Source organism: Artemia franciscana, chromosome 11 (genome assembly GCF_032884065.1).
Source record: "Artemia franciscana chromosome 11, ASM3288406v1, whole genome shotgun sequence".
Lineage (NCBI taxonomy): Eukaryota > Metazoa > Arthropoda > Branchiopoda > Anostraca > Artemiidae > Artemia > Artemia franciscana.
In genome coordinates, this window is record NC_088873.1 from 30,174,177 (window position 1) to 30,199,622 (window position 25,446).

The following is a 25,446-nucleotide window of genomic DNA, read 5'->3' on the forward strand; positions in this document are numbered from 1 at the left end:
TACGAAAGGGGGTTTCGTAAAAACCAGCGCAGGTCATAAATTAATATCTCTTCTTAAGACCAGACAAAGCGCTTTAGCGACTTAAAACCAAACAGTACGAAATCATAATAAATCCTGGACCCATCTTAGTCACTACGGGGTTTTCAATATCTGGCAATGCTCAAGAACTAAGGTAATTCACTAACAATCTTGGACCTATTACATAAAGCCCAGTATGCATTTATGTTTGCAAATATTACAATATAATTGGAATGATGTACAATCTTGATAGATTCGCTTACCGAAATGACAGTTTTTTCCAGTGTAACCAGTGCCAGTACAATCACAAACTACACGCCCATCATCAACCATGCAGCGGCCCCCATGTTCACAAGCATTAGGTCTTTTACAGGGATCTACAAGCTGGCAATTATCCAAGGACACTTCACGGACTTTTCCTTTTACTAATAGCCTCGGATCTTGTTCCTTGCCATCGATGAGTATTTTCCTCATGCATCCAACCATTCCTAGAAAACAAAAAATATCAGTCCGAGAGGAATTATTTTCAGATATTTAAATATGATTGACTAATTAAAGAAAAAGAGATGTATCTAAGATTAGAGTTTTCCAGAATGGACTAAAAAGTGGATAACAAGAGGCCAGTATTAGCATTCTGAGGTGCTCATTAATTAATGTGCACTTCATCGACTTGTGAATTTCACACCTGCCTACAAAACAGCTATTGGGTTCCTTTAATAAAACTAGAATCTGCGTTCCTGTCTAAAGCTACCAATATCTTTTCACAGGTATTCCTCTTAAGGTATATGCTCTCTCCGAAACAATTTTGGGATAAGCCTGCTCGTGAATTCTGTGCCAAAAGGATAAGATACTTCTATCATTGTATTCATTAGTCCTAGAGCTGTGCATTCACCGATCCAGAAACTTGCTTAAAACTTACTGTCTAAACTTGCATGAGTCAATCAATGTTTTATTACGTGACTACAAACAGGTATTTCACGCTACAATACTACATAACTTACAAGAACTAACAATATAAACGAAAAATAAAAACTACCAATTAACTGAACCATCCTCAGAAAACTTTCATACTAACTTCGAACATCAAATCTATTTGTGCTATACAGGAATTTCTTCACTATTTTCCTAACATTTTTTTTTACCAGTAATCAAATTTAAATCGAATGGAAATCTAATATTACATTCTCTCAATTCAAAAATCATATCAACGTCTGATGAACATAAAAAGGACAAATATACAAGACATGCTCACAGTTTTCTATGCATCCACTTCACACGTTGGTCTATCAATTTTGCCTATTCTGTGCAAAAACTAATTCAATTTCGAATGGCCTGTTATAAACTGAGTTAAAATATGGCTTGGTTCAAGTTTTCACGCACAAATCAAATCTTTTTTTTACATCTGAAAAAACTAACAGGCCAACTTCTAACATAATTTTGAAATATTACATAACATTTATTAAACAGAGTATTTTTTAAATCACTACGGCTCAGCTGGAAAGCCGACAAATGATTTTCCATCGAAAACTCAACTCCTAGCAACTCAGCCACTATTTCATCGGTAAAAACACTATGACCTACAGAATATCTATTTAAATGAAAACTAGGCTGCACAATATCTGGCCAACAAGGGGGACGTCCCTTTTTAACAAACCTTATCACTGCCAATTCTATTGCTCTTAGACCGATTGGAAGGACAGCAGACAGGGTTGTAATAACATGATTTTGAGCACTTCTATAGAGAAATAATAAGGGTTGAACATCTTTGTGATGACTGTAACATATTCTGTATATATTTTTTGTCTAAATTTACATAAAAAAGAAACCTATCCTTTTTCAACAAATTTCAACCAAATTTCTCAGAATTTTTGATCCAACAAATACAGTATATCGAATTTCAAATTGATTAAAACCGTAAGAGAGGAGAAATATAACATACCGAAATTAACGAAGAGAAAATAAATCTTAAATACTTATTGTGCCTTACGTCACGCCTTAGATGTTCTAAAATAGTTTTACAAATTTCTGAATACAAGATGCTAGTTAAACACCAGAATTACAAACAACCAAGTGAATGATAGAAATAATTGCATGGGTTTAGACCATCTTAGAACTCTGAATTAGATATTACTTCTGGATTTTTATCAACACTGAAATTTTAAGCCTTGGAACAGCGTTTCCCGAAATGTGCGCTGAGACCCAGCAATGGCTTGTAGAAAACTTTGGTCGGATCGAAAATAATAGCAAAATACTAAAAGAAATTACTTTTTTTGACTTAGGAAGAATGCGTGATTTTTGTAAACTCCATAAAGGTTCTTTAATCAAAATGCAAACTTTACAGATTGATGGAAAGACATAGGAGAAATTTCGCATTGAAAAAGAATTTTCGCAGCACCATCTTTCGTATCGTTCGCTATTACTTTGGAATGAAAAGTTTTAAAAGTCTCTACTGGTTGCAGTAAAAGAGGAAACTGTGATTTCCGACTGGAGGAACACAATCTAAAAAAGATGCTAATTTTCCATCTCAAGATAGATTCCACGATTTTGAGAGGTTAACAAAGCTCATTTGTGTAATTAAACAAAAAAAAAAAAACAGTTTATTCACCTGAAAGTGAGAGGCAATATTAAAATTTAAAACAATCTGAAGTTGCTAAGTATTACGTATATACAGTGGGTTGCACCCTTTTCAATACCTCACTCTTCAAGCTTTAGTTTTTAGTATTTTTTATAAAAGCTTCTTATTGTTCAACGGACCCTTGTTTTTCAGGCGTCGTTCTTGAAAAACTGGGACAAAAAGTCAAACCTTGGCAAAAAGAGCAAGGTATTGAGGAGGGGGTCACCTTCCTCATATACATATTAATTTTTGGTCATTTTAAATTTTAATGTTGTTCTTTACTTTCAGCTGAAAAACTAATTGTTGAATTTAATTTCTGATCATTCTTTGAGTAATACCGAGAATTTTGATCCACCTCCAAGAAAAGATCTTGTAGACCTAAGTTTGAGATCCTCTCAAATTTATTTAGAATCTGTACCACCTTTTATCCACAAAGCATTTTAGGTACCCCTTCTAGGTTATCGGTACTAAGTAAACTATAGCTGAACTCTATAGTTAGAGAACCGCAATTCGAGACAATTCAAACCCGCTGAGACTTTATCCCGGCCGATTACCTTAAACATTTTTACATGTAAACTTGAGTTGGAAAACACAAAGTATGACAAATAAAAAGAATTTCGTTTGGGAATTCTGGCAACTTCCCCCAGTACAAAATTTCCCTCGAAAAGTTTACCCCCTCCCTCCGTAAACTTCCCTACCCTTGAAAAATTATCAACGTGGGAAATCCCCAAACAGAAAATCACTCTCCCCCCACTTGAAGAATCTGCATACTTCCCAATAACAAATACTATACGTAAACAAAGGGCAAATTTAATAACTTAAAGACCTTTTCTCAGGAGCTGTGGGGGTTCATGATATCTCCAAAGACATAGCTATTGAACCCTTCAACTATAGTGAGCAACATGGTCATCTCAATATTTTTATCAAACAACTTTGGCAAAAAGGGGCATGAGATGGGGCTAGATCGCTTCCAGTCTTTTTGGTTACTGGAAAGTAGCAATTGGACTTTAAATTTTCATTCAAATGAGCCCTCTCTTGATATTCTATGACCACTGGTTCGATACGATAACCGTTAGGGAAAAAAATACAAGCATCAGTGATATTTGTTCTGACAAAAATACAGATTACACATTTATACAAACGGGAGCTTAAAACCTCTATAGGAAGGTTTTCTGATAAGCTGAATCTGGCGGTGTGAGTTTTATTAAGATTCTAGGACTTTTAGGGGGTATTTTACCTTTTTTTTCAAAAATCACGCAAATGTCTTCGGGCTCGTAATCTTTAATGGGTAAAACTAAACTCAGTGAATCTTAAACATTTGGAATCAGCCTAATAAGCCATTTCTTTTGACACATTTATTGATATAGAAATTCCGTTTTTTAGTGTTTCGGTTACTATTGAGCCTTTTTATTATTAGTTTTTTCCAAGACTGTTCACGACAAACATAGTTTCACTGCATTCGCTGATACAATGTAAAAGTCTCACGCCTACTCTGTCATTGGCGCTTCACGGAAACTGAAATTATATTACAAATATGTTCTTTTCCAGTTATTACAGCATTGAAAAAAAAAATTACAGCGAAATAAAATCTTGAACTGATTATCTCAACCATTGATATCATTATATATCAAATACTCAGTTTGATTTTACTTGTACTTTTCAAGACTCGCATATAGTTTTCAGTAAAGCGCCAATGACGCATTAGATTTAGACTTTTACAGTGAGAGAAGGAGGCAAAACCCAAACTCTTGTTTGTAATGATTTTTGTTCGTTTTTTATTTGTATATTCGATTTAAGTTTCACTCGTTTTAAAATTTATTGATTCATTTATATTATTACCTATTGTATGATCCTTTGCTATATTTGTTTATTTAATTTCTGTTCGTTTAAGGTTTCCTTTATTCTTTAATAGTAATTTCTTGTAATTTATTCATTTATATTATTACTAGTCGTATGTTTTTTTTATATGATTGTTTATTTAATTTCTGTTCGTTTCGGGTTTTAATTATGCTTTAATAGTAATTTCTGGTATTTTTGAGTTTGAGTTATTGAAGGTTTCAATTTCGTCTGGTCTGAAGTTTGATATGGCGTTTACTTTTCTTTGAAAACTTCTTTTCGGAAAGTTTTTTGGGGTAAAATTCTACTTGTGGCTACCTTGGAAAGAGGTTAGGTTATGAAAATGAAACTTTCAGGGATGGGTCTACGCATTAAAATATGACCCGGGAAGATATTTTGTAGTAACTACCTCCGCTTCGCCTCCCTCTATATAATGCAAATTATTGCACATTACTAGTTGTTTCTGCTCACTTTTCATCCTATATTACTACTATAATCATAAATCAGTGCATATCTTACGTAATTTCAGCTTCTAACCTTGTTTATTAAAGTGTATTCGATAAATGTTTAATTTCGTCACAACCTGTCTAAACTGGAAACTATGCTGCGAAGCAGCACAGCTGCTACGCAGCTGGGCTGCGATAGAATACAGCTTTTTCTGTATTCTATATTTGTTTAATAAACCTCGTTTGAGGTTTTTTTTTTAGTTTTATCAGTCTTTGTTGAATAAATATAGACCACAGACATCACCCCGCTGCCCGCGGGGCTCATGGACTAATGTTCTTCGCTCTACAGGTAATGTTACCTGTAAGCAAGCCCAATTTACGCATTTTTAGTCTCGTTGGAGGGAGATTATAGAAAGCTAAAAAATGGATGTACTTCTCTAATGATGACAAAGAAACAATGTGCGATCATCAAAATCTTGCTATATGCAGTAACACGCACTTTAGAAAGCTTGTGACGAACCATACAGGTACTTTTAGTTGCCTACTATTAAAATATAAAAGTAAATTTATACTAGAAAAAACTGATCTGTTTCTGTTGATGCTTGAATTATGCAGGTTTATCTAAGTTTTGACAAGATTTCGGAAGAAACTAAATTTCAGCTGGGGAGGAGGGGCAAACTAGGGTCTGGGGGAGAGAGGTCTGGGAGGGGTAGTTGCCCAACTGCCCAATAGTAAATTACGTCCCTGTTGTGAAGGATTAAATAAAAAAAAACTATTTTTATCAACCGAAAGTAAGGAGCAACATTAAAATTTAAAACGAACAGAAATTATTACGTATATTTTTTTGGTCGGAATGAATAATCCGCCTCTTTGATTTTTGCTCAAAGTTTGATTCTTTTTATGAGTCAGTGAATATTTTTCAACGTATATTTTTGATGTATGATCCCCTATAATTCATGGTCTGATCCCCTATAATTCAAGGTCAAAAAGATCTATTCCTCTTAAACCATGGATGACACCTGGCCTTCTAAAGAGTTGGAGAATCAAAAATAAGCTTTAGAAAGCTTTTAAGTCAGCAAAGCCATCTTCGAATGCTGCACGTCTTTAGCGATTCCAACTACAGGAATGTTTTTAACGCTTTGTGCTGGAAGGCCAAATTCCTTTATTACTCTAAAAAATTGTCAGATTGTGGGGAGGATATTCGAAAAACTTGGCAAGTGATTAATTCCGTCCTTAAACGTTCTTCTCCAGCTTCCTCATTCCCTCCGAGTCGTGTGGTTGGTGATGTGGTTGTTGAGGGCGTTCCATATGTTCACGATGCATATACATCATTTTTTGCCAATGTTGGGAAAACTACTGCTTCTTCAGTCAGGGGTTCGCTGTCGCAACCAGATTACAAATCTTATCTTGGTCCGCCTTATCTCAAGTCGATGGTGTTCTATCCTGCTTCTGATGTTGAAGTGGCCAAGATTGTAAATAGCTTGAAAGGTTTTTCGTTATCTGGCCCTGACTGCCTTCCAACTATGGTAGTTAAGTTCATTCTACCTTCAATTATTTCTCTATTGGCGAAGCTTATAAATCTTTCTTTTGAAAGTGGGATTTTCTCCAGTTTTCTTAAGCAAGCTGAAGTAATTGTTTTATATAAAGGTGGACCTGGAAACGGTCCAGCCAATTATCGACGTATATCTTTGTTGTCTGTTTTTAGAAAATTTGTTGAGAAGACCATGCTTTCCCGTCTACTAGTTCTTCTAGAGGCTAGAAGTTTTTTTTTCATGATTTTCAGTTTGGCTTCCGAGCTAAACATTCTAAGGAACATGCATGTGTAACTCCTTTAAATTTTCTCCACACTGCACTTGACTCTGGTTTGATCCCTGATGCTATATTCCTGGATGTCCGTAAGGCTTTTGACTCCTTAGCTCATAGGATTCTTCTTTACAAGCTATCACACATTGGTGTAGGAAGACAGGATCATACTTGGTTTGATTCCTATTTGTCCGGTAGAACTATCTCCATCGATTTCCTTTCCCGCTTTTCATCTGAAATTCAGTTTGTTGTTCCTCAAGGTTCTGTTATTGGACTGTTTCTGTTTTTGATTTATGTTAATGACCTTATAGTTGGGGTTAAGAAGCAGAAACCTTCAGTTTGCTGTTGCCTATGTCATCCTGAATCTTTTAATGCAAAAAAATCCTTTACTTTCGCAGGATGAGGACGCTCTCGCTGCCTTCGCTGATGACAGTACTATTTGTACTGCAGTGGGAACTGAGTCTGTGATACTTCCCAAATTAGTGAACCTTTTTCGAAAACGTCGTTCTTTGGTTCGATGCTAATTGCCTTGCCCTAAATGTTGCTCAGTCAAGTTTTTTAATTTTATCCCGTATTTCTCTGGCGTGCTCTCAGTTAACTGATATCCACATTTCAAGGAGTTCTCGCAGTAGACCTAAGGATCGATATGTCCAATTCCTCGGTATTCTTCTCAATGAAAACCTTTCGTTCAAGCATCATATAGGACAAAATAATAATATTTCGTCAAGGTTGACACTGTTTATCAAAACACTATCAAACAGTTCGTGGTAACGAACCGTAGCAAGGAGCGACCCGGCTCAATAGTAACCGAAACTCTAAAAAACGAAATTTTTATAACAATAGTTACATCAAAAGAATTGCATTTTAATGCTGATTTTAAATATATAACTTTTGTTAAGTTTAGACTTACCCATCAAAAGTAACGAGCCTGAGAAAATATACCTTATTTGAAAAAATGGGGGGAAACGCCCCTTAAAAGTCATATAATCTTAACAAAAATAACACCATCAGATTCAGCGTATAAGAGAACCCTCGAATAAAAGTTTCAAGCTCCTATCAACAAAACTGTGGAATTTTGCATTTTTTGCCACAAGACAGATCACGGATGCGTGTTTATTTGTTTATTTTTTTGTTTGTTTTTTTCCCCGGGGGGGATCGTACCGACCCATTGGTCCTAGAATAACGCTTGAGGGCTCATTCTAACGGGAATTAAAAGTTCTAGTTCCCTTTTTGAGCGACCGAAAAAATTGGAGGGCATCTAGGCCCCCTTCCACGCTCATTTTTTTCCCAAAATCACCGGATCAAAATTCTGAGATAGTCATTTTATTCAGCATAGTCGAAAAACCTAATAAATATGTCTCTGGGGACGACTTACACCTCCACAGTCCCCGTGGGAGGGGCTGCAAGTTACAAACTTTGACCAGTGTTTACACATAGTAATGGTTATTGGGAAGTGTACAGACGCTTTCAGGTGTTTTTTTTGTTGGGGGGAGGTGTTATGCGGGGGTATCTTTCCATGGAGGAATTTGTCATGGGGGAAGAAAATTTCCATGAAGGGGGCGCAGGATTTTTTAACATTTTTTAAAAGAACATTGAAAAAATAAATATGAAAAAGTTTTTTCAATTGAAAGTAAGGAGCAGCGTTAAAACTTAATCGAACAGAAATTATTACGCATATGAGGGTTTCACCTCCTCCTAATACTTTGCTCTTTACGCTAAAGTAACTTTATTAATTTCAACTATTTATTCTACGGCCTTTGTGATTCAGGGGTCATTCTTAAGGAATTGGAACAAAATTTAAGATTTGGTATAAAGAGTTATGTATTGACGAGGGGCTGAACCCCCTCATATACCTAATAAAAACATACGAATATAGAAGTTCGTTACGTATGTAAGTTAATTCGTAAGTTGTGTATATTTTTACTAATCAAAACGTTCGTAAAAAATTAAAAGTTCTAGTTGCCTTTTTAAATAACCAAAAAATTGGAGGGTAACTAAGTCTACTCCCCCGCTTCTTTTTTCTCGAAATCGTCCGATCAAAACTATGAGAAAGCCATTTAGCCATAAAAAAAATTAATATGCAAATTTCGTTTCAATTATTCATGTGCGGAGAGCCAAAATCAAAGTATGCCTTAATTCAAAAACGTTCAGAAAATTAAATTTAAAAAAAAGTTTTTTTTAACTAAAAGTAAGGAGCGATATTAAAACAGACAGAAATTCTGCCTAATTTTTTGCCTTTGCACTTCTGACCACTATAGAGAGTGAGCTTTTTATTGTCAAAAAAAAAAAAAAAAAAAAAAAAAAAATGAGTCTTGAACCATCTTTCGGGGTCATGCACTCTTTGTGACAATTTGTATAGGTCAAACCATTTAGCATGTCGCCTAACTTTATGGCATCGCTTGGTAACTATGATAGTGATGAAGAGTAGGAAATGAAAATAAAGATACAACTTGTATGTTCGTAAAAGACATACTAAAAATTTAATACTAGTTCTTTTAGGTAGGGGGTAGAGGGGCTTGATGCCCTCCAATAACGTTTGACTCTTTAAAAGGGCACTAGAAATTATTATTTCCAAAAGAACGAGCCTCCTCCGAAGTTTATAACACACCTTGCATATGAAGTGCCTCTGGAGAAAAAACTGGAGCCTAATGACCTTGGGGTTGATGGGGGGAGGCTAGTTGCCATCGGATCAATTTTGACTCTTAAAAAGGAAACTATAACTTTCAATTACTAATCATTTGAGTCCCTCTGAAGTTTATACGACTGCCTTTTCCCTAAGAACCTTATATTCCCCCGGGGCAAAAGTTACAACCCATCACCTGGATTTCGGGGGGGGTGGATCCCGAAGTTTTGTCATCCGATCGTAGGAATATTTCAAACAAAATGGCTATCTCAAGATTTTGATCGGATACATTTGGGGAACAGAGGATGGGGCAGGGAGGGTACATACTCGCCGATCACTTTTGATGACTCTTAAAAGTTAAACAGAAATTTCAATATCTAAATCAAATGAGCCACCTCTGATGTTTTTAGGACAACCCCTGACAAAAAACCTTATATGCCTCCGGGACATAATTTACAACACTTATCTGAAGGTTTGGTGTTATCCCTGAAGTCGTTTTCATATGATCTTTGGTCTATTTTGAACAAAATGGCTACATTAAAAATTCAGTCGGACGCATTTGGGGAAAAGAGGGTTGGCGAGGGAAGGGCTAGTTGCAATCGGATTAATTTTGACTCTTACAAACGGAATTAGAACTTCCAGTTTCTAATCATTTGAGTCCCTTCCTTGTTTAGTACGACCAATTCTTCCATAAAAACTTATATACCCCTAGGGCATAAGTTACACCCTTCCCTCGGTCTCTAGGGGGGGGGGGGGTAGGTTGACCCCGAAGTTTTTGTTATCTGATCATTCGACCATTTCAAACAAACGGGCAATCTCAAAATTTTAATCGGATGCATTTGCGGAAAAGAGTGTGTGTGTGTGTGTGTGTGGGAGGGGGAAGGGATGGAAGTAGGTATCCTCCGATCAATTTTGAATAGTAAAAACGTAACTATAACTTTCAAATTATAATCAAATGAGCCACCTCTGAATTTTATACGACCTCCCCTTACAAAGAAAATCTTGTATGCCCTCAGGGCATAACATAAAACACTTGTCCCCGGGCTCTGGGCGTTTGCGTCAACTCTAGAGTTTTTATTATCCAATTTTTGAACTATTTTTAACAAAATGGCTATTTCAAAATTTTCATAGGATCGGTTTGGGGGGAAGAGGAGGGGGGCTAGTTGCCCTTCGGTCTCTTTTGACTCTTTAAAAGTGAACTAAAACTTTCAATTTTCCCATCAAATGATCCCTTCTATAAGAACCATACACGCACCCAGGGCATATCTTATAACGCGTGCTTCCGGGCCCTGGGGGGTGTGTCGACCCCAGAGTTTTTACCATCTCATGTTGGAACTACTTTTAACAAAATGGCTATCTCAAAATTTTTATCGGATGGGTTTAGTTAAAAAAGGACGTGGGGACTAGTTGTCCTTTGATCTCTTTTGACTCTTAAAAAGCGAACTAGAACTTTCAATTTTCAATCAAATGAGCCCATACTGAATTTTATACGAGTATTCCTTCTGCATGAATCATGTATGCCCCCAGGGCATAAATTAAAACGCCTGCCCTTGGGCCCTGGCGGGTTGTGTTAACCCCAAATTTTTGTTATATGATATTTCAACTATTTTCAACAAAATGACTATCTAAAATTTTCTATCAGATGTATTTAGGGGAAAAGGGCGTGGGGGGGGCTATTTACCCCCCGATAACTTTTGACTCTTAAAAAGGGCACTAGAACTTCCGATTTCTAATCGAATGAACCCCCTCTAAAGTTTATACGACGACACCTTCCATATGAAGTGCCTCTGAAAGAAAAATAACTAATAAAACATTGGAGCCGTATGGCCTTTAAAACAGGCAACGGTATAGCGTTGCCTCCGATATAGTGGAGCAAGAAAGATTAACGACTCATGTCTAATCATCTTAACTAAACAAATATGTGGATTATAATCTTACTCACCCAAATGTGGATCAGCTAGGCTTGTTCCAATGACTAAACTCTTTGCCAAATCCATGGTCCTGTTATTTTGGGCCTTTATTTTATATTTGTCATCAGCATTCAAAGAGACAAGTCCACCTTCATAACTGATTTTCAACTAAAATTTTAGACACATATGAAAAATATATTTATCTAACATGGGTGCAGCTTTTACTATCAGGAAAATATTAAAAATTCAATAATAACCTGCACCTAATTTTTGCCTGAAAACACATTTAAATCCATTCAAACTAAAAGCTACACCATAACAAGTGACAGAAAGTCCTCAACACGACAACACTAGGAAAGCGAAAAATATAATGGCATGTATTTAGACAAAGCATTTTTCGTTCTTTGATTTTGCCTGATGTAATATTTTTCGAGAGGATCTGGTATAACTGAGAAAAGCCCCTATAACTTTTTCTCCATATAACTCAATTTAGCCCCTATAACTCAGTTTAGGGGCTATAGTTTAGCCCCCATAACTCCAAGACAGTAAGGAAGTTTTTTTGGGACATATCTCAAGGTCAGGAAATATCATTAAGATGCACGGTTGTAGCTGCTCTGAGTCATTTTCTCACTAGGGGCCTCCCCAGGCTACTCAGCGGGTCCCCAGGTGGTGGATAGGCAAAACGCCCTGCAGATACGTAGGGTACCTCCATAGGAGGTGCAGACCAAGGGGCGACCTGGTTCCTGGGGGTCCATAATAGAAACTGGGGCAACCTGGCCCGGAGGCCGTAAATACAGGCGGAGGAGGAAGAAGACCCCTCAAATGTATACTCAGCAGGGCCCGCCGGCGTGTGGACATGTCCCGTGACTTACGAACCTTCTTCCACCAATGGTTTAAATTGCATAGTGATGCAGAACACCATCGTGGGAGGTTCCTTTATAGGAGAACAATTGCCGCAGGGCGTAAGATCCAGATCTATGGACAACGACCTCTGCAAAGGGCTGCCTCGTCCCTTTGGGGCACCTGCAAGTGGGGACCTTGCGGTTAACTCTGTTCTTAAGAAATATCAATGGACCTTAGACCTAGAAAAATCATGAATACGGCTACGGCGTTCTCATCCACCTCATTATCCAGCAGTTTGAAAGGCATATTTTGCCCCTGATCCTTATATTTCTGGACTCCGTTTTAGCCTTTGATTCGGTCACTCAGCAAACACTTTGTAAAATTCTTGAAATTGATGGAATGGCCGTAAAATTTGTCGAACTACTTAAAGCATACTGCAAGGGTTCTGTGAGCGGATTTCGTATTTACGGAGAAGATGCTGAAGAATTTCTGAAGTAAAACAAGGCTGCGTCCTGTCTCTGACTCTATTTAACTACTGTATTGATTGGGTCCTTAAAAATTCGGGGGTTCAGATTGGACAAAACCTTTCACTTGGAGACTTTGAACACGCCGATGATGTCGTAACTCTCTCCGACCCAAAGAAGAGATAGTTACTTGGGCGGATCGCATGGGCTTGAAAGTCAGTACAGGGAAAAAAAATTTATGGCAATAAATCACAAAGATCCTATTTCGTTAACTGTAAATCAAGTACGGTTAGATTAGGTCAACCGCTTCACATACCTTGCCTCCCAGCTTTGTAGTGATGGATCTTCTGACGCCAATATTCAACAGCGATTGCAGAAAGCACAGACGGTCTTTGCTTCCCTTGGAAAACCGTTGTGGAACCAGCGTGAAATAAGTGTAAGAACTAAAGTTCGAGTCTACCTAGCTTTGATTCGGAAAATCCTTCTTTATGGATGCAAAAGTTGGTCAGTAAAGCGACTACATGGAAATGCACTGAATGTGTTTGAGCATAACTGTCTAAGTAGCATCCTCAGGTTAAATCTGAATGACCGCATATCAAATATGGATATACGACGAATCTGTGGTATCAAGAGATGCGTTGCCATCACGACCAATGAGCGTCAAATGAAATGGTTGGGCCATGTCTTACGGAAGCCAACAAAGTACTTGCCTCGTCGAATCGCTCTAGCTGAGCCACTTAACTCATGGAAGAGACGCCAAGAAGGACAGCAGAAAAGCTGGTGGAACTTGATTAAATTAGACCTTGAACCTATTGAGGGTTCAGAAAGTTTGGTCACAGATGGACAACTCAATGGCTCCCATTTGCAAAGCAGCTGGCAGTAGACAGCACTACGTGGTTCAAACAGGTCTCGAATATCCTTTATACCGGGTAAGGTGGAAACGCCTGATTCTCGCCACAAGTACGACCACAAGTACGGCTGTATGCTTAGAAGATTATTTTTCATCGAAATCTATGGAGAAAATTATGTTCGCAAAACGCTCAACTCTTACAGAATTTCAGGAGTCGCGTATCAAAAGGACGTATCTCCACAATTGTAAATTTGCAGAGGAGCAGAAGAAAAACGTCAAAACTTTCTTATTTCCCGTCTGAAAACCGTAAAAGAAAACGGATTGATACATATTTAGTGTATATTTCGATCCATTTTAATTTGACAGTTATCGGAGGGAAAATGAATAAGTTTTAAGGTTTTTTTTGCTCTTCTGGAAATTTACAATTATGGAGATATGTTCTTTTGATACCGGACTAACGATTTGAGACATTTCCATTTCCTTTCGTTTTGGGCACATACATATTCTGTATTTAACTCTTATTTATTTTCTGCATATGAAATCAAAGAACAATTATAAAATATTTAAGAAAATTTCTTGAAACTAGCACACAGTACGGGTATCTTCTGACTGTTCTGGCTGGTTCAAAAGTTGCGAATAAAATTTTGCTAGGTCCAATACATTTGCCATAATATACTCTTCTTTTTGTATGTCATCTTGATCAGTAAGGCTTGACTATGTAAAACTTTCATTCTTCATTTTATTTTGACTTTAAATTCTCATTTTATTTATCTGATTCAGCTAAAAATCAGGATCGAATGAGACCTGCCAACCTTTCGCGTCGGTTTCTTTTTGTTATCACGCACCTGCTTTTCAAAAAAAAAAAATATTCATTATCAAGTTTTACGCAATTCCAGATAGAATTTTATTTGGTTGTGTAGAAAATGATACTACATACCGAGTTTTTAATCAGGACCAATCAGTAGGTTTATCGAAGTTTCCCAATCAGTTTGCAATAAAATATCAGCTTCAAAAAGAATAAAAATGTGTTTTTAGGGTAACCAGAAAAAATATAGTAAGAATATAGAGAAACTCAAGATGAAAAGTACTTTTACAAGAAAAGCACTGCAACCATTCCATAGTAAGTAGAAATATTTCATAATGTTTCGCAGTTACGTAACCTTAAATTGACCAACCAATAGGCAAGAAGTTTTGCAAAAAATATCTCTCTGGCTAAGTAAGCCAGTTTGGATACTTAATCAAATGTAAAAATAGAATTAAATAACAATTATATCAATAAAGTTAATTGGGTTTTGGCCATATCTTCTTAAAATCAGTAATACGTAAGGACTTCCACTCTGGATAACTTGAGAGCCCAAATTGTAGTCCATAGGCCTGTGTCTCATTCAACATTCCATTTCCTCAATTTCAAATATTTGGAAATGTTGTACATTTTTCGACTTTTGATCTTTCACAGAATTTTATATATTTGATATTACAGCACGACTGAACTAAATCAATTACGTTAAGTAAGTTTTCCAAGACTAATTTTTTTATTTCCATTATAATTACAGCAGCCCCCCCCCACCCACACCTTAACTTTCCCGATTCATGATCAAACGGGGTTTATTCACGGAACATTTCCAATGAAAAATAATAATCATTAAAGATCCTGCTATGTCCAAAATCTAAAGAACTAGTTCATCCTTTACCAATGGTGTTTGTTTTCCACTATCATTGGAATTTAAGATTCTCTCGACTTGTAGATTACAGATCTAAGGTAAAAGGGCTATTGCAATTTGGGACTTGAATATCCAAACACATTAAGTACGCGTTTCAAAGTGATGTTTGGTTTCCACCTTGTGTGGTAATTACTTCTACTCTTACTAATACTACCGATACTATTGAACTAAATAAAATGCCTTAAGTGCATCCAGGTTGTCAAGATATCCAGGCGGGATATCTTAGGAGTAGATTAGGGTATAAAGTAAAAACTTTCAGGGAAAATTTATGTTGCTTTAAAACTAGATCAAAAGGCACTATGTTTAGGTTGTTTGTCATTTAGGTGTCTCAGCAATATCTCAAGAATGAATGAGGGAATTAAGTTGAAACTTTCAGGGCTACTACTATTACTAATTCTGCTCATACAATTTAATTAAATCAAAAGAGTGTAAATGCATCCAGGTGATTAAAATAGCATAGGTACAATGTTTTAAGAAGGGTACAAAGTTTTAATTTTTAAGAAAACTTGAGGAGGTGGAAAACTAAAACAAAGGATACTATGCGGGTTCAAATTTTCAAAAGGGCAAGTGCTATTATAAATTGTAAAAAAAATTGTCCAATATGTAAATAGTAAGCCTAATTATGGCTTATTATAAAAAAAATAACGAAAAGATTTGAAACAATATTTTTTTCTCCAATGAAAATGACTTTGTCAATCAAAAACGAGCTGAAATTAATTTTAAAATACTTTTACTGGAAAGTCATTTATGACTGCAACCTACGATCATGACGCCTTTCATCATCTTGTATATAAAGATGAGCTTTTAGTCATTTTTTTTATTTTTAACATTATGTTTTGCTAATTGCAAAAGGCACAAGATAATTTTTTTATCTAGCACAAATTTTTATCTTGCTATCAAAAAGCATTTTTTTTTAATATTATGTTTTGCTAATTGCAAAAGGCACTAGATAAAGCAATTTCCTTTCAAATGTGACTTTAAGCACTTCTCTCTGAAGTCCCAGTGTCCCACTAGCAGTGAGGAAAAAAAAGGAAAAAGAGGAGGACGCCCTACAAAACAATTATTCTCCTTTTTGTTCTGGCCAAAGGATTGTAATTTTACAGCAGCGATTTTTTAACGCGAAGATTCCAATAGAGAACTTTTGTTTCCGTCCGACGCCATTTATGAAGTCTTCAAGGCTATCTATCGAAATTCCCATAAATTGTTTTTGAAATATATTTTATTATTAAAATTAATTAAGATAATAGTTACTATTTCTTAATCAACTACAAATGGCAATGTTTTCTCACAACTCATTTTTTTAACGCATTTTTAAAGTTTTGGGTAACCTTTGCAAAGATTCATCTTTACTAGGTTGCGGATGCTGCTAAAACCATGATATATCTACTCAGTTTAAGTGAGCTATAATTATATATATATATATACATATATATGGGTTTAAGCCTGTGTAGCACAGCGGGAGATACCCAATTCTTCAGTTGGGACGGGGGTCAGTGGTGTGACTCTGTAAGCTTAACCAGAGTCGACCCAGCTCTAAATGGGTACCTGGAGAAATCTGGGGAAGGTAAACAGGAAGGGTGTGTGAAAGCACAGGATGGCTGGCCCCCAACCCCCCATTGCACTTCCTGGCTGAAGGGCCTAGAAACGGAGATCAGCACCGCCGGTAGGGACTGTAAAGTCTAATGCCGTATCCTTTACCTTTTACCTTTATATATATATATATAATATATATATATTTATATATATATATATATATATATATATATATATATATATTATATATATATATATATATATATATATATATATATATATATTTATATATATATATATATATATATATATATATATATATATATATATATATATTTTATATATATATATTATATATATATATATATATATATATATATATATATATATATATATATATATATATATATATATATATATATATATATATATATATATATATATATATATATATGTATGTATATGTATGGCTGTATTTTTTTTTCTGGAAAACAGCTTGATTTCGTTTTATTAAATTTGGCATGCAAAGATTTTCTGGCCTGAAAAAAACGATCTAGATAGGCCACAACTTTGGAAAAATTTGTTTAGAGTCTTAAATTTGGAAAAACATTTTTCTTATGAATGATGTCTTCATATTTATTTCTGTTCGTATTGTGCTTTAGCGTTACTCTTTGATTTCATTAAAAGAAAAAAAATAGTATTGTGAGGAGGGGAATTTTGTGAACTTGTCATTACCATTAACGTTTCTAAAATACAGCATTTCCTGTTTTTGTCAGCAGAGGCATCTGCTCTGTATTTTAGACTTTTTCACCGGTTTCCTATAATTGTGCATCTTAAGACCTCCTTTATCCTAAGATTTTTTAATATGTAACCTTAGACTGGATTTTAAAATGTTTTATTGGATTAAAATATTAATGGATTTAAAATGTATTTAAAATTAATGTTAATTATTTTAAAAATGGATCTAATGGACTTAATTTTATTATTAATATTAAAAATAGATTTAATGGATTTAAAATGGTTTATCTTAATGGATTTTGAAATGTTTGGAATCAACACGCTGTCTTTAAAACTTGGAGTTTGTAACTTTGCTTACCACTGACAAGGGTCGTTCTTTATTTATCATCCATTACGATGGATATATAGAGTTTATTTCAGATATATAAGTGATAGAATTATCTGGGAAAAGGCTTATATTTAAGGAATAGGCTCATTTAAGAAAAAAGTAAGGACTTACAAAATGCCAGGAATCGTCAGCCAATTTCCTTCCTGTCCTAGCAATGATATAAAAATTTGTTTCATTGTTAGCATCCGGTATCACCATAAATTGAACTTCTCCACGAACAAGACGAATCTACGGGAAATAGAACCTAATAAAATATTGTTTAAAAATATATCTAGCTGCAATAAAAATTTCGGTTCAATTTAGTAGACTGTTTCCAAGTTTGTCCTTTTTGGGTCGTTTCCTCTGTCAATAAATTCAAATTTTGGTCTTAGAACAATAGCCATCCATTTATCGATCCTGTTAAATAATTCCTGTGTGATATAGACGGTAGAGAATCGAAAGTAAAAAACTATTTTATTTTAACCTAGCAGGTAAAATACGCGTGGAAAAGGGAGGGGGCTTCAGAATCTCCTTCCTAATTGCAACATTTTCGCAGTTTTCTCTCTACTGTTAAAACCTAGAACGAGTCTATCTTCTGCCTCTCTTTCACCTCGCATAAAAAATTTTGGTGCACATGTCACTCATGACATAGCTGTTGCTACGTAGCGCTGTTGCATATTTCATTAGACCTTGTTTTACAATTGTTTGTATTACTATATTTAATATCGTTATATACGTTAATATCGTCATCGTTATATCGTTATATACCTGTCATTCTACTTTCATTAGTTCATTTCAGTATGCTTATTATTATGGCAACTCTCTTTCTTTTTGTATTGTTGTTGAAGGTGTTTTGACAAACAAAAACCATACTGTTCAAAATACATATCGTTGTCAGTTGATTGCAATGAAATGCATGAGTGGCTTAGAAGTTTTATGATCATGGGAAGGGGACAGGTAGCACCAGTTTTATTTTCAAAGTGTGAATAGCTTTGAAATATTAATGTTTTTCCTTTTGTTGTTGATGATATGGCAAGTGAAAAAAAACACTGTGCTCAAAATACAAATTGCTTTCAGTAAAACTTAAGTAGCGTCCTGGCCTTTACAAGGCTTAAAGCAGGCATTAGCCCTCCGCCTTTTTTGGTAATTTGTGTTTGTTTTAAGTTTGACTTGATTAAGCATTGTAATTTCTGTTTCAGGTCCATTTTATTCATTTATTTTTAAAAGGCAAGTTTTTTGAACTGAAAGTAAGGAGCAACATTAAAAAATGAAATAAACAGAAATTAACCCGTATACGAGGGTGACTGCTCCGTCCTCAATGCCTCACTCTTCGCGCTGAAGTTTTTTAGCGCCTCAAAAAAGCTTCTTGCTCTAATTAAACTGCCCGTGCGTTTCAAGAGTCGTTTCTAAGGAATTCGAACAAAAAGTCAAACTTTAGCGTAAAAAGCAAGGTATTGAGGGCGGGTTGCCCCCTCAAATACAAAATTTTTCTGTTCGTTTTAAGTTTTAGTGTGCTCCTTACTGCCATTCGAGAAAAAACTTTATTGATTTAATTTCTAATCATTTTTCAAATAATACCGGGAAATCACACCTCCCTTCATGGAAAAATACCCCCCTCCCTCGAAAAAAATTCCTCCATGGAAAGTTCTTATCGCAAAAATCACCCCAGAAAATTTTACCCAACAGTTCCATCCTCGCTGAAAATTCTCCTTGTGAAATTTCCTGCGAACGATTCTGCATGGAAAATTCTTCTTCCTAGGCCTTCCGTACTCTGCTTTCCGTCGAAAATTTTCCTCAAAAATTTCCCAAAATGGATAGTTTATCACGTAGAAAATTTCTCATTGAGAGATTCTCTCGCAGGAAATTCCCCCATAGAGAATTTCTCCCGCGGAAAATCCTTCCTTTTACGGTAAAATCCTCCAAACAACTCAAACCCCACTGTAAATTTCCCCCGGAAAATACCCTGGAGCACGTTCACCTGTAAAATTGAGCTGGCAAAGAGAAAGTAAGAAAAATACAAGGAACTCTAACAAATCTCCCCGTGAAAAACTTCCAAGATAAGCACACCCGGAAACTTCTCTTCCCACAGAAAATTCTCCCCGTGGAAACCCTCCCTCCCTGTAGAAAAATTCCCCTTTCCTAAAGATGGGCCTATTCACCCCCGATAACAAATACTGTGTGCAAACATTGGGCAAATCTCATCACCAACAAGTAGTGACGGCTCAGACACTTTAAACGCAGGCGTATCCCTAGATTCCATGACATCCTTATCCCGTCATTCCATGATAGCCAGTAGTGTTTGTTAAGTCATAAAGAATGTTTTTAAGATATGCAGGTGCGAGTTACGTAATAGGGAGGGTTTACGTTGAATTTTACATCATAGGGTGGGTTTAATCTAGCTGTTACGTCATAGGGAACGTATTTTAAGAGATGCAGGTGTTAATTACGTAATTGGAGCTGGGGGTATTGCGTGACGTGATGGATTTACTGGGAGTGACGCAATCTTGCGTGACAAGCTGGACTTCAGGGGCCCGTGGGGAACCCCCGTTTGAAACAGGTGCAAGTTACGTAATAGGGAGAGTTTGCGTTGGTTTTTACGCAATAGCATGGGTTTAATTTGGTTGTTACGTCATAGGGAATACATTTTAAGATATGCAGGTGTTAATTACGTAATTGGAGATGGGGGTCACGCAACTTGATGAATTGCGTGACTTGATGAATTTACTCGGAGTGACGCAATCTTGCGTGATATACTAGACTTCAATGGGCCACGAGGAACCTCTGCTTTTAACTGAGCATGAAACAAACGTGGATGTTGCGTAATGACAGAGGGCCACATTTGGGATGTGAAATTACACGTGGGTGTTACGTAAAGGCGGTGCAAACGTGAAATGTTACGCAATGATGGTACACACATCAGTGTTACTTAATACTTTAAGCGATTTTATTCTTCGGCATTTCTTTTTCTTTCAAGGTGTTTTTTTCTTCTTTTAAAGCACTTTTTTCTCAAGATGATTTTTTTTTCTTCAGCATTTCTTTTTCTTTCAAGGCTTTTTGTTTCTTTCAAGGCGTTCTTTTTTCTTTCAAAGTGTTTATTTCTTTCAAAGAGTTTTTTCTTCAGGATTTCTTTTTCTTTAAAGAAGTTTTTTTTTTCATTCTGAGATTTCATTTTTCTTTCAGTGCGTTTTTCTTAGGGAAGTTTTAGTTAGTTTTTTTCAGTGCGTTTTATATTCTAATGGTTTCTGTCCCCATTAGGATGCAAAAGGAATTTCCATCCAATAGAATGGAGCGTTAACCAGGTGGACCATGAAAACCTTTCTATTACTATTAGTCAGGAAATAACCTTATTCAACGAAATAAACTTATTCGACCCAAGGAGAAATCCCTGTCCCGCTTACTAGAATAATGAAACAATTGATTATGTGTTTCCTATGACTATAATAATTAGATACAGAGAAGAAAATCTATTACTAGAGTTTGGTTATATTTGAAGTGCACCTGCCTGCTAAATAATGCTTTAGAGGGTATTTTCAGATAATATTGAGGGTTTTTTTAGCGCATTTTTAGTAATAGTGTTTTAACAAGCTAAGGTTAAATGTAATACAATAGATAGAAAAGATGAATTTTAAAATAAAAAACTATTCTTTAGTCAAGTCAATGACCAGAACAGTCTTTAAATATATCACATAGGACTCAATCATTATGATATCTACATTGGCCTCTTCCACCTAAACCACTTCTCCAATTACTAACTCCATCTCGAAGCTTCTAAACAATCTAATTACCTCTTCCAGTTTCTTAGGTCTTAGTTGCAAATGATCGCTTAATCCTATAAAAATAGAAAAAGAAGAATAAATTCATTACGTTTTATGTGTTTACTTGTCAAAAAATGACTGAAGAAATGAGCGACTTTATTTGAGTATATTCAAGGATGTAACATGATTTCATTCAGAATAATTTCATACAAATCGAATGTCAAATTTAAATTGATTTTTAACCCATTAATCTTTTTACCCCTCGATTTGCGAACATACAATCAAATTTTACAATTCCAATGCGTTTTCCTCTTTCATAATTTCATCCATGTTTACTCGGCTTACGAGTATTGAGTTGAAACAAGAGTGATGCACGTTGAAGTTTTTGAGGGGAGGGGGAAACCATCAACCTCGTGTGAACTACAATTGCTTATGCACCTAAGAAGTAAGAACTGCATTTTAACATGTTTCCTTCTAAATAAACCCAAATTGTACATTAATACTAAATACAACCCCTTAACGACCTTGTTAAAACCTCATCTAGAACTAGCTCCTTTAAGTTTTAACATTCAGATTTATTACCCAAAAAACACACATTTTTTTTTGCTGAAAGTGCAAGCAACCAAATTAACCCCTATAATCATACTTCTTCAGATAAAGGTAAAAAAATCAACCGAAACTTAAAGAGAGCAAACATGATCCAGATTGAAGCTTGTTAAAAAAAAAATAAAATCCTTCTCTATAAAATCCTTCTTAGACGGAAAAGACCCGCTTTTTACAATAAAATTTGACCTTTCTATCAACTTTACTTTTTAAAACAGTAAAAAACTTTAGCGTAAAGAGCGGGGCGTTGAGGAAGCAGCACCCCGTATCATATACGGAGTAATTTCTAACATTTTTAAGTTTTAATGTCGCTCCTTACTTTCAGCTAAAAAAACTCGTTTTTTATTTAATTTCTGAATGTTTTCGAATTAATGCATGTTTCGATTTTGGCTCTCCGCACATGAATAAAATTAACGAAATTTGCATACAATTATTTTTTTGGCTAAATAGCTTTCTCTTAGTTTTGATCAGACGATTTTGAGAAAAAAGGAGTGGGGTAGAAGGCTTAGTTCCCCTCCGATCTTTTGGCTACTTAAAAAGGCAACTAGAACTTTTAATTGTTTACGAACGTTTTTATTAGTAAAAAAATATATATGTAACTTATGAATTAACTTACGTAACGAACTTCTATATTCGTTTATTTTTAGTACGTATATGAGGGGGTTTGCCCCCTGATTAATACCTCGCTCTTTACACTAAAGCTTAAATTTTGTCCCAGTTCTTTAAGAATGACCCCTGAATCACAAAGACCGTAGAATAAATAGTTGAAATTACTAAAAATACGTTAGCCTAAAGAGCAAGGTATTTAGGAGGAGAAGAACCTCTCATACAAGTAATAATTACTGTTCGTTTTACATTTCCATGCTACTCCTTACTTTCAGTTGAAAAAACTTTTTTATATTTATTTTTCATTGTGTATCTGTTGGTTACTGGAAAGTGCAACTTGAACTTATAATTTTTTAAGAACGTTTTTATTAGTAAAAACTATAGTATTTGAGGAGGTTTGCCCCCTCGTTAATGCCTTGCTCTTTACATTAAAGCTTAAATTTTCTCCCAATTCTTTAAGAATGACGCCGGAATCACAAAGACCGTAGAATAAATAGCTGAAATTACTAAAAATATTTCGTAGTAATTTCGGTTCGTTTTAAGTTGTAACTCTACTCCTTACTTTCAGTTGAAAAAACTTAATTCATATTTAATTTTTCATTGTTTTTGGTTTTAAATAATGCTAGAAAATCCTGCACCCCTTCATGAAAATTCTCTTCTCCCATGACTGGTCCCATGACAATGAAGTTATCATAATGATTGATCCCAATGTGATACATTTAAAGACATTTAATGGTGTGGCCATTGACTTGACTAAAGAAGATTTTTTTTATAATAAATTCTTGTTTTCTATCAATTGGATTACATCTAACCTTAGCATGGCACAAGACTGTATTACTAAAAATACACTAAGAGGATCCTCAATATTATCGGAAAATACCCTTTAAAGCGTTATATAGCAAGCAGGTTCATTTCAAATATAACCAAACTCTAGTAATAGAAATTCTCTACTGCACCTCAATGATTGCAGTCATGAGAAACAAGTAATCAATAGCTTAATCATTGTAGTAGGCGGAACAGGGATTTCTCCATGGGTTAAATAGGTTATTTCGTAGAATATATTTCCTGAATCATATTATTAGAAAGGTTTTCATAGTCCACATGGTTAACGCTCCATTCCATTGGATGGAAATGCCCTTTTGAATCCTAATGGGGACAAAATTCATTAGAATATCAAGATTCCCAGAGAAAAACGCTTTGAAGGAAAAATGAAATATCAAAACAAAAAAAAACTCATTGAAAGATAAAGCAATCCTAAAAAACGCCTTGGAAGAAAAAAAACACTTTGAAAGAAGAAAAAAAACACCTTAAAAGAAGAAAAAAGCCTTGAAAGAAAACAAATCCTGAAGAAAAAAACGCCTGAAAAGAAAAACGCCTTGAAAGAAGAAAAAACACGTTGAAGGAAAAAGAAATCTCTTAAAGCATTTGTAAACCCGATGTGTGTACCGTCATTACCATACATCCCAGGTGTGTATACATCCCAGGTTATGTAACACCGACGTGTAAGATTGCCATTCAAAACGAGTCCTCTCCCAATCTTCTAGGACCACTGGTTTTATAAAATCACCCCCGAGACATGCGTCCCTGATCTTTTTTCTGACAAAAAAATACAAAATTCCATATTTTTGCATATGGGAGCCTGAAACCTCCACAGTATGGTTCGCTGATACCTGAATCTGATGGTGCAATTTTCTTTAAGATTCCTTGACTTTTTGGGGATGTTCTTCTTTCAAAATCCCACAAATTTTATCAGGCTCGCACCTTTTGATGGGTAATGGATTTTATATATTTGGAATCAGGATAAAAAGCCGGTTCTTTTGAAGTATTTATTGTTATTAAAAATCTGTTTTTTAGAGTATCGGTTACAATTGGGCCAAGTCACTCCTTACTTAAAGTTCGTTAACGTGAACTATGTAATGGAGATTCCCACTCGTTTTAGGTCTGGATTATTATTTAACTTTATTTCTGATCGTATTTGGTTTACTATAGCTTTTTCCTTTTCTTTGAAAAACTTCTTTGTTGGAAAAAACTTTCTTAAAATAATGCACTAAAAGAAACTGGAGTAATCACAGAGTAATGCTTGAACTAAATCTTATAAACAATGGAATTTTAATTCGGGTTAAAAAAAAGAGGGAGACAGAGAGTGAACGAAAGAGACGACGAGAGGGGGGACAGAGATTGACAGGAATAGAAAAAGAAAGAAAGGAAGAGAGAAAGAAAGAAAGAGAGAAAAAAGAGAAAGAGACAAACAAAGATAGATTGACGAGGGGATACAGAAAGAGAAAGATGAAGAGATAATACACGACATTACCTCCCAATACCCTTCTGTACCAATATCCATGACCACATGTCCGTAGGCCAAAACAGCTACTTTTTGGCTAGTCTTAAAATCCATGATCAAGTCAACTCTATTATCCAAAATAGCTCCGTCTATTTGGATTTCTGATTCCGCAAACGGAAAGGTCACAGGTATATCTTTAACTTCCTCACAAGCTTGGAACTCTGGTGTCAATATACCATGATAAGCAGCTTGGGGTCGACCAGATCTCAAACCATATAATATATTGATGTGGTTTACATAAACTTCGGACAAACATCCAGCAAAGTTATTAGTGGAAAGAAGACCTAAACAGAAATAGAAGAAATATCGTTATTTTCCAGCTCCCGATTATTATGGTTGATTTCCTATAGCTTAACTATAAAACATTAAAACGCT

General features: G+C 35.3%; 1 protein-coding gene across 1 annotated transcript in view; it reads right to left on the reverse strand.

The window, feature by feature from the left end:
* The window catches only part of LOC136032593 (axotactin-like), a 249,502-nt gene that overhangs the window by 99,184 nt on the left and 124,872 nt on the right, over window positions 1–25,446 (reverse strand). Inside the window, exons 21-24 of the mRNA XM_065712861.1 lie at window positions 25,042–25,364; window positions 17,899–18,015; window positions 11,283–11,418; window positions 282–506 (exon numbers count right to left, since the gene is read on the reverse strand). Coding sequence (XP_065568933.1) covers window positions 282–506; window positions 11,283–11,418; window positions 17,899–18,015; window positions 25,042–25,364 — 801 coding nt within the window. The remainder of the gene's footprint in view (window positions 1–281; window positions 507–11,282; window positions 11,419–17,898; window positions 18,016–25,041; window positions 25,365–25,446) is intronic.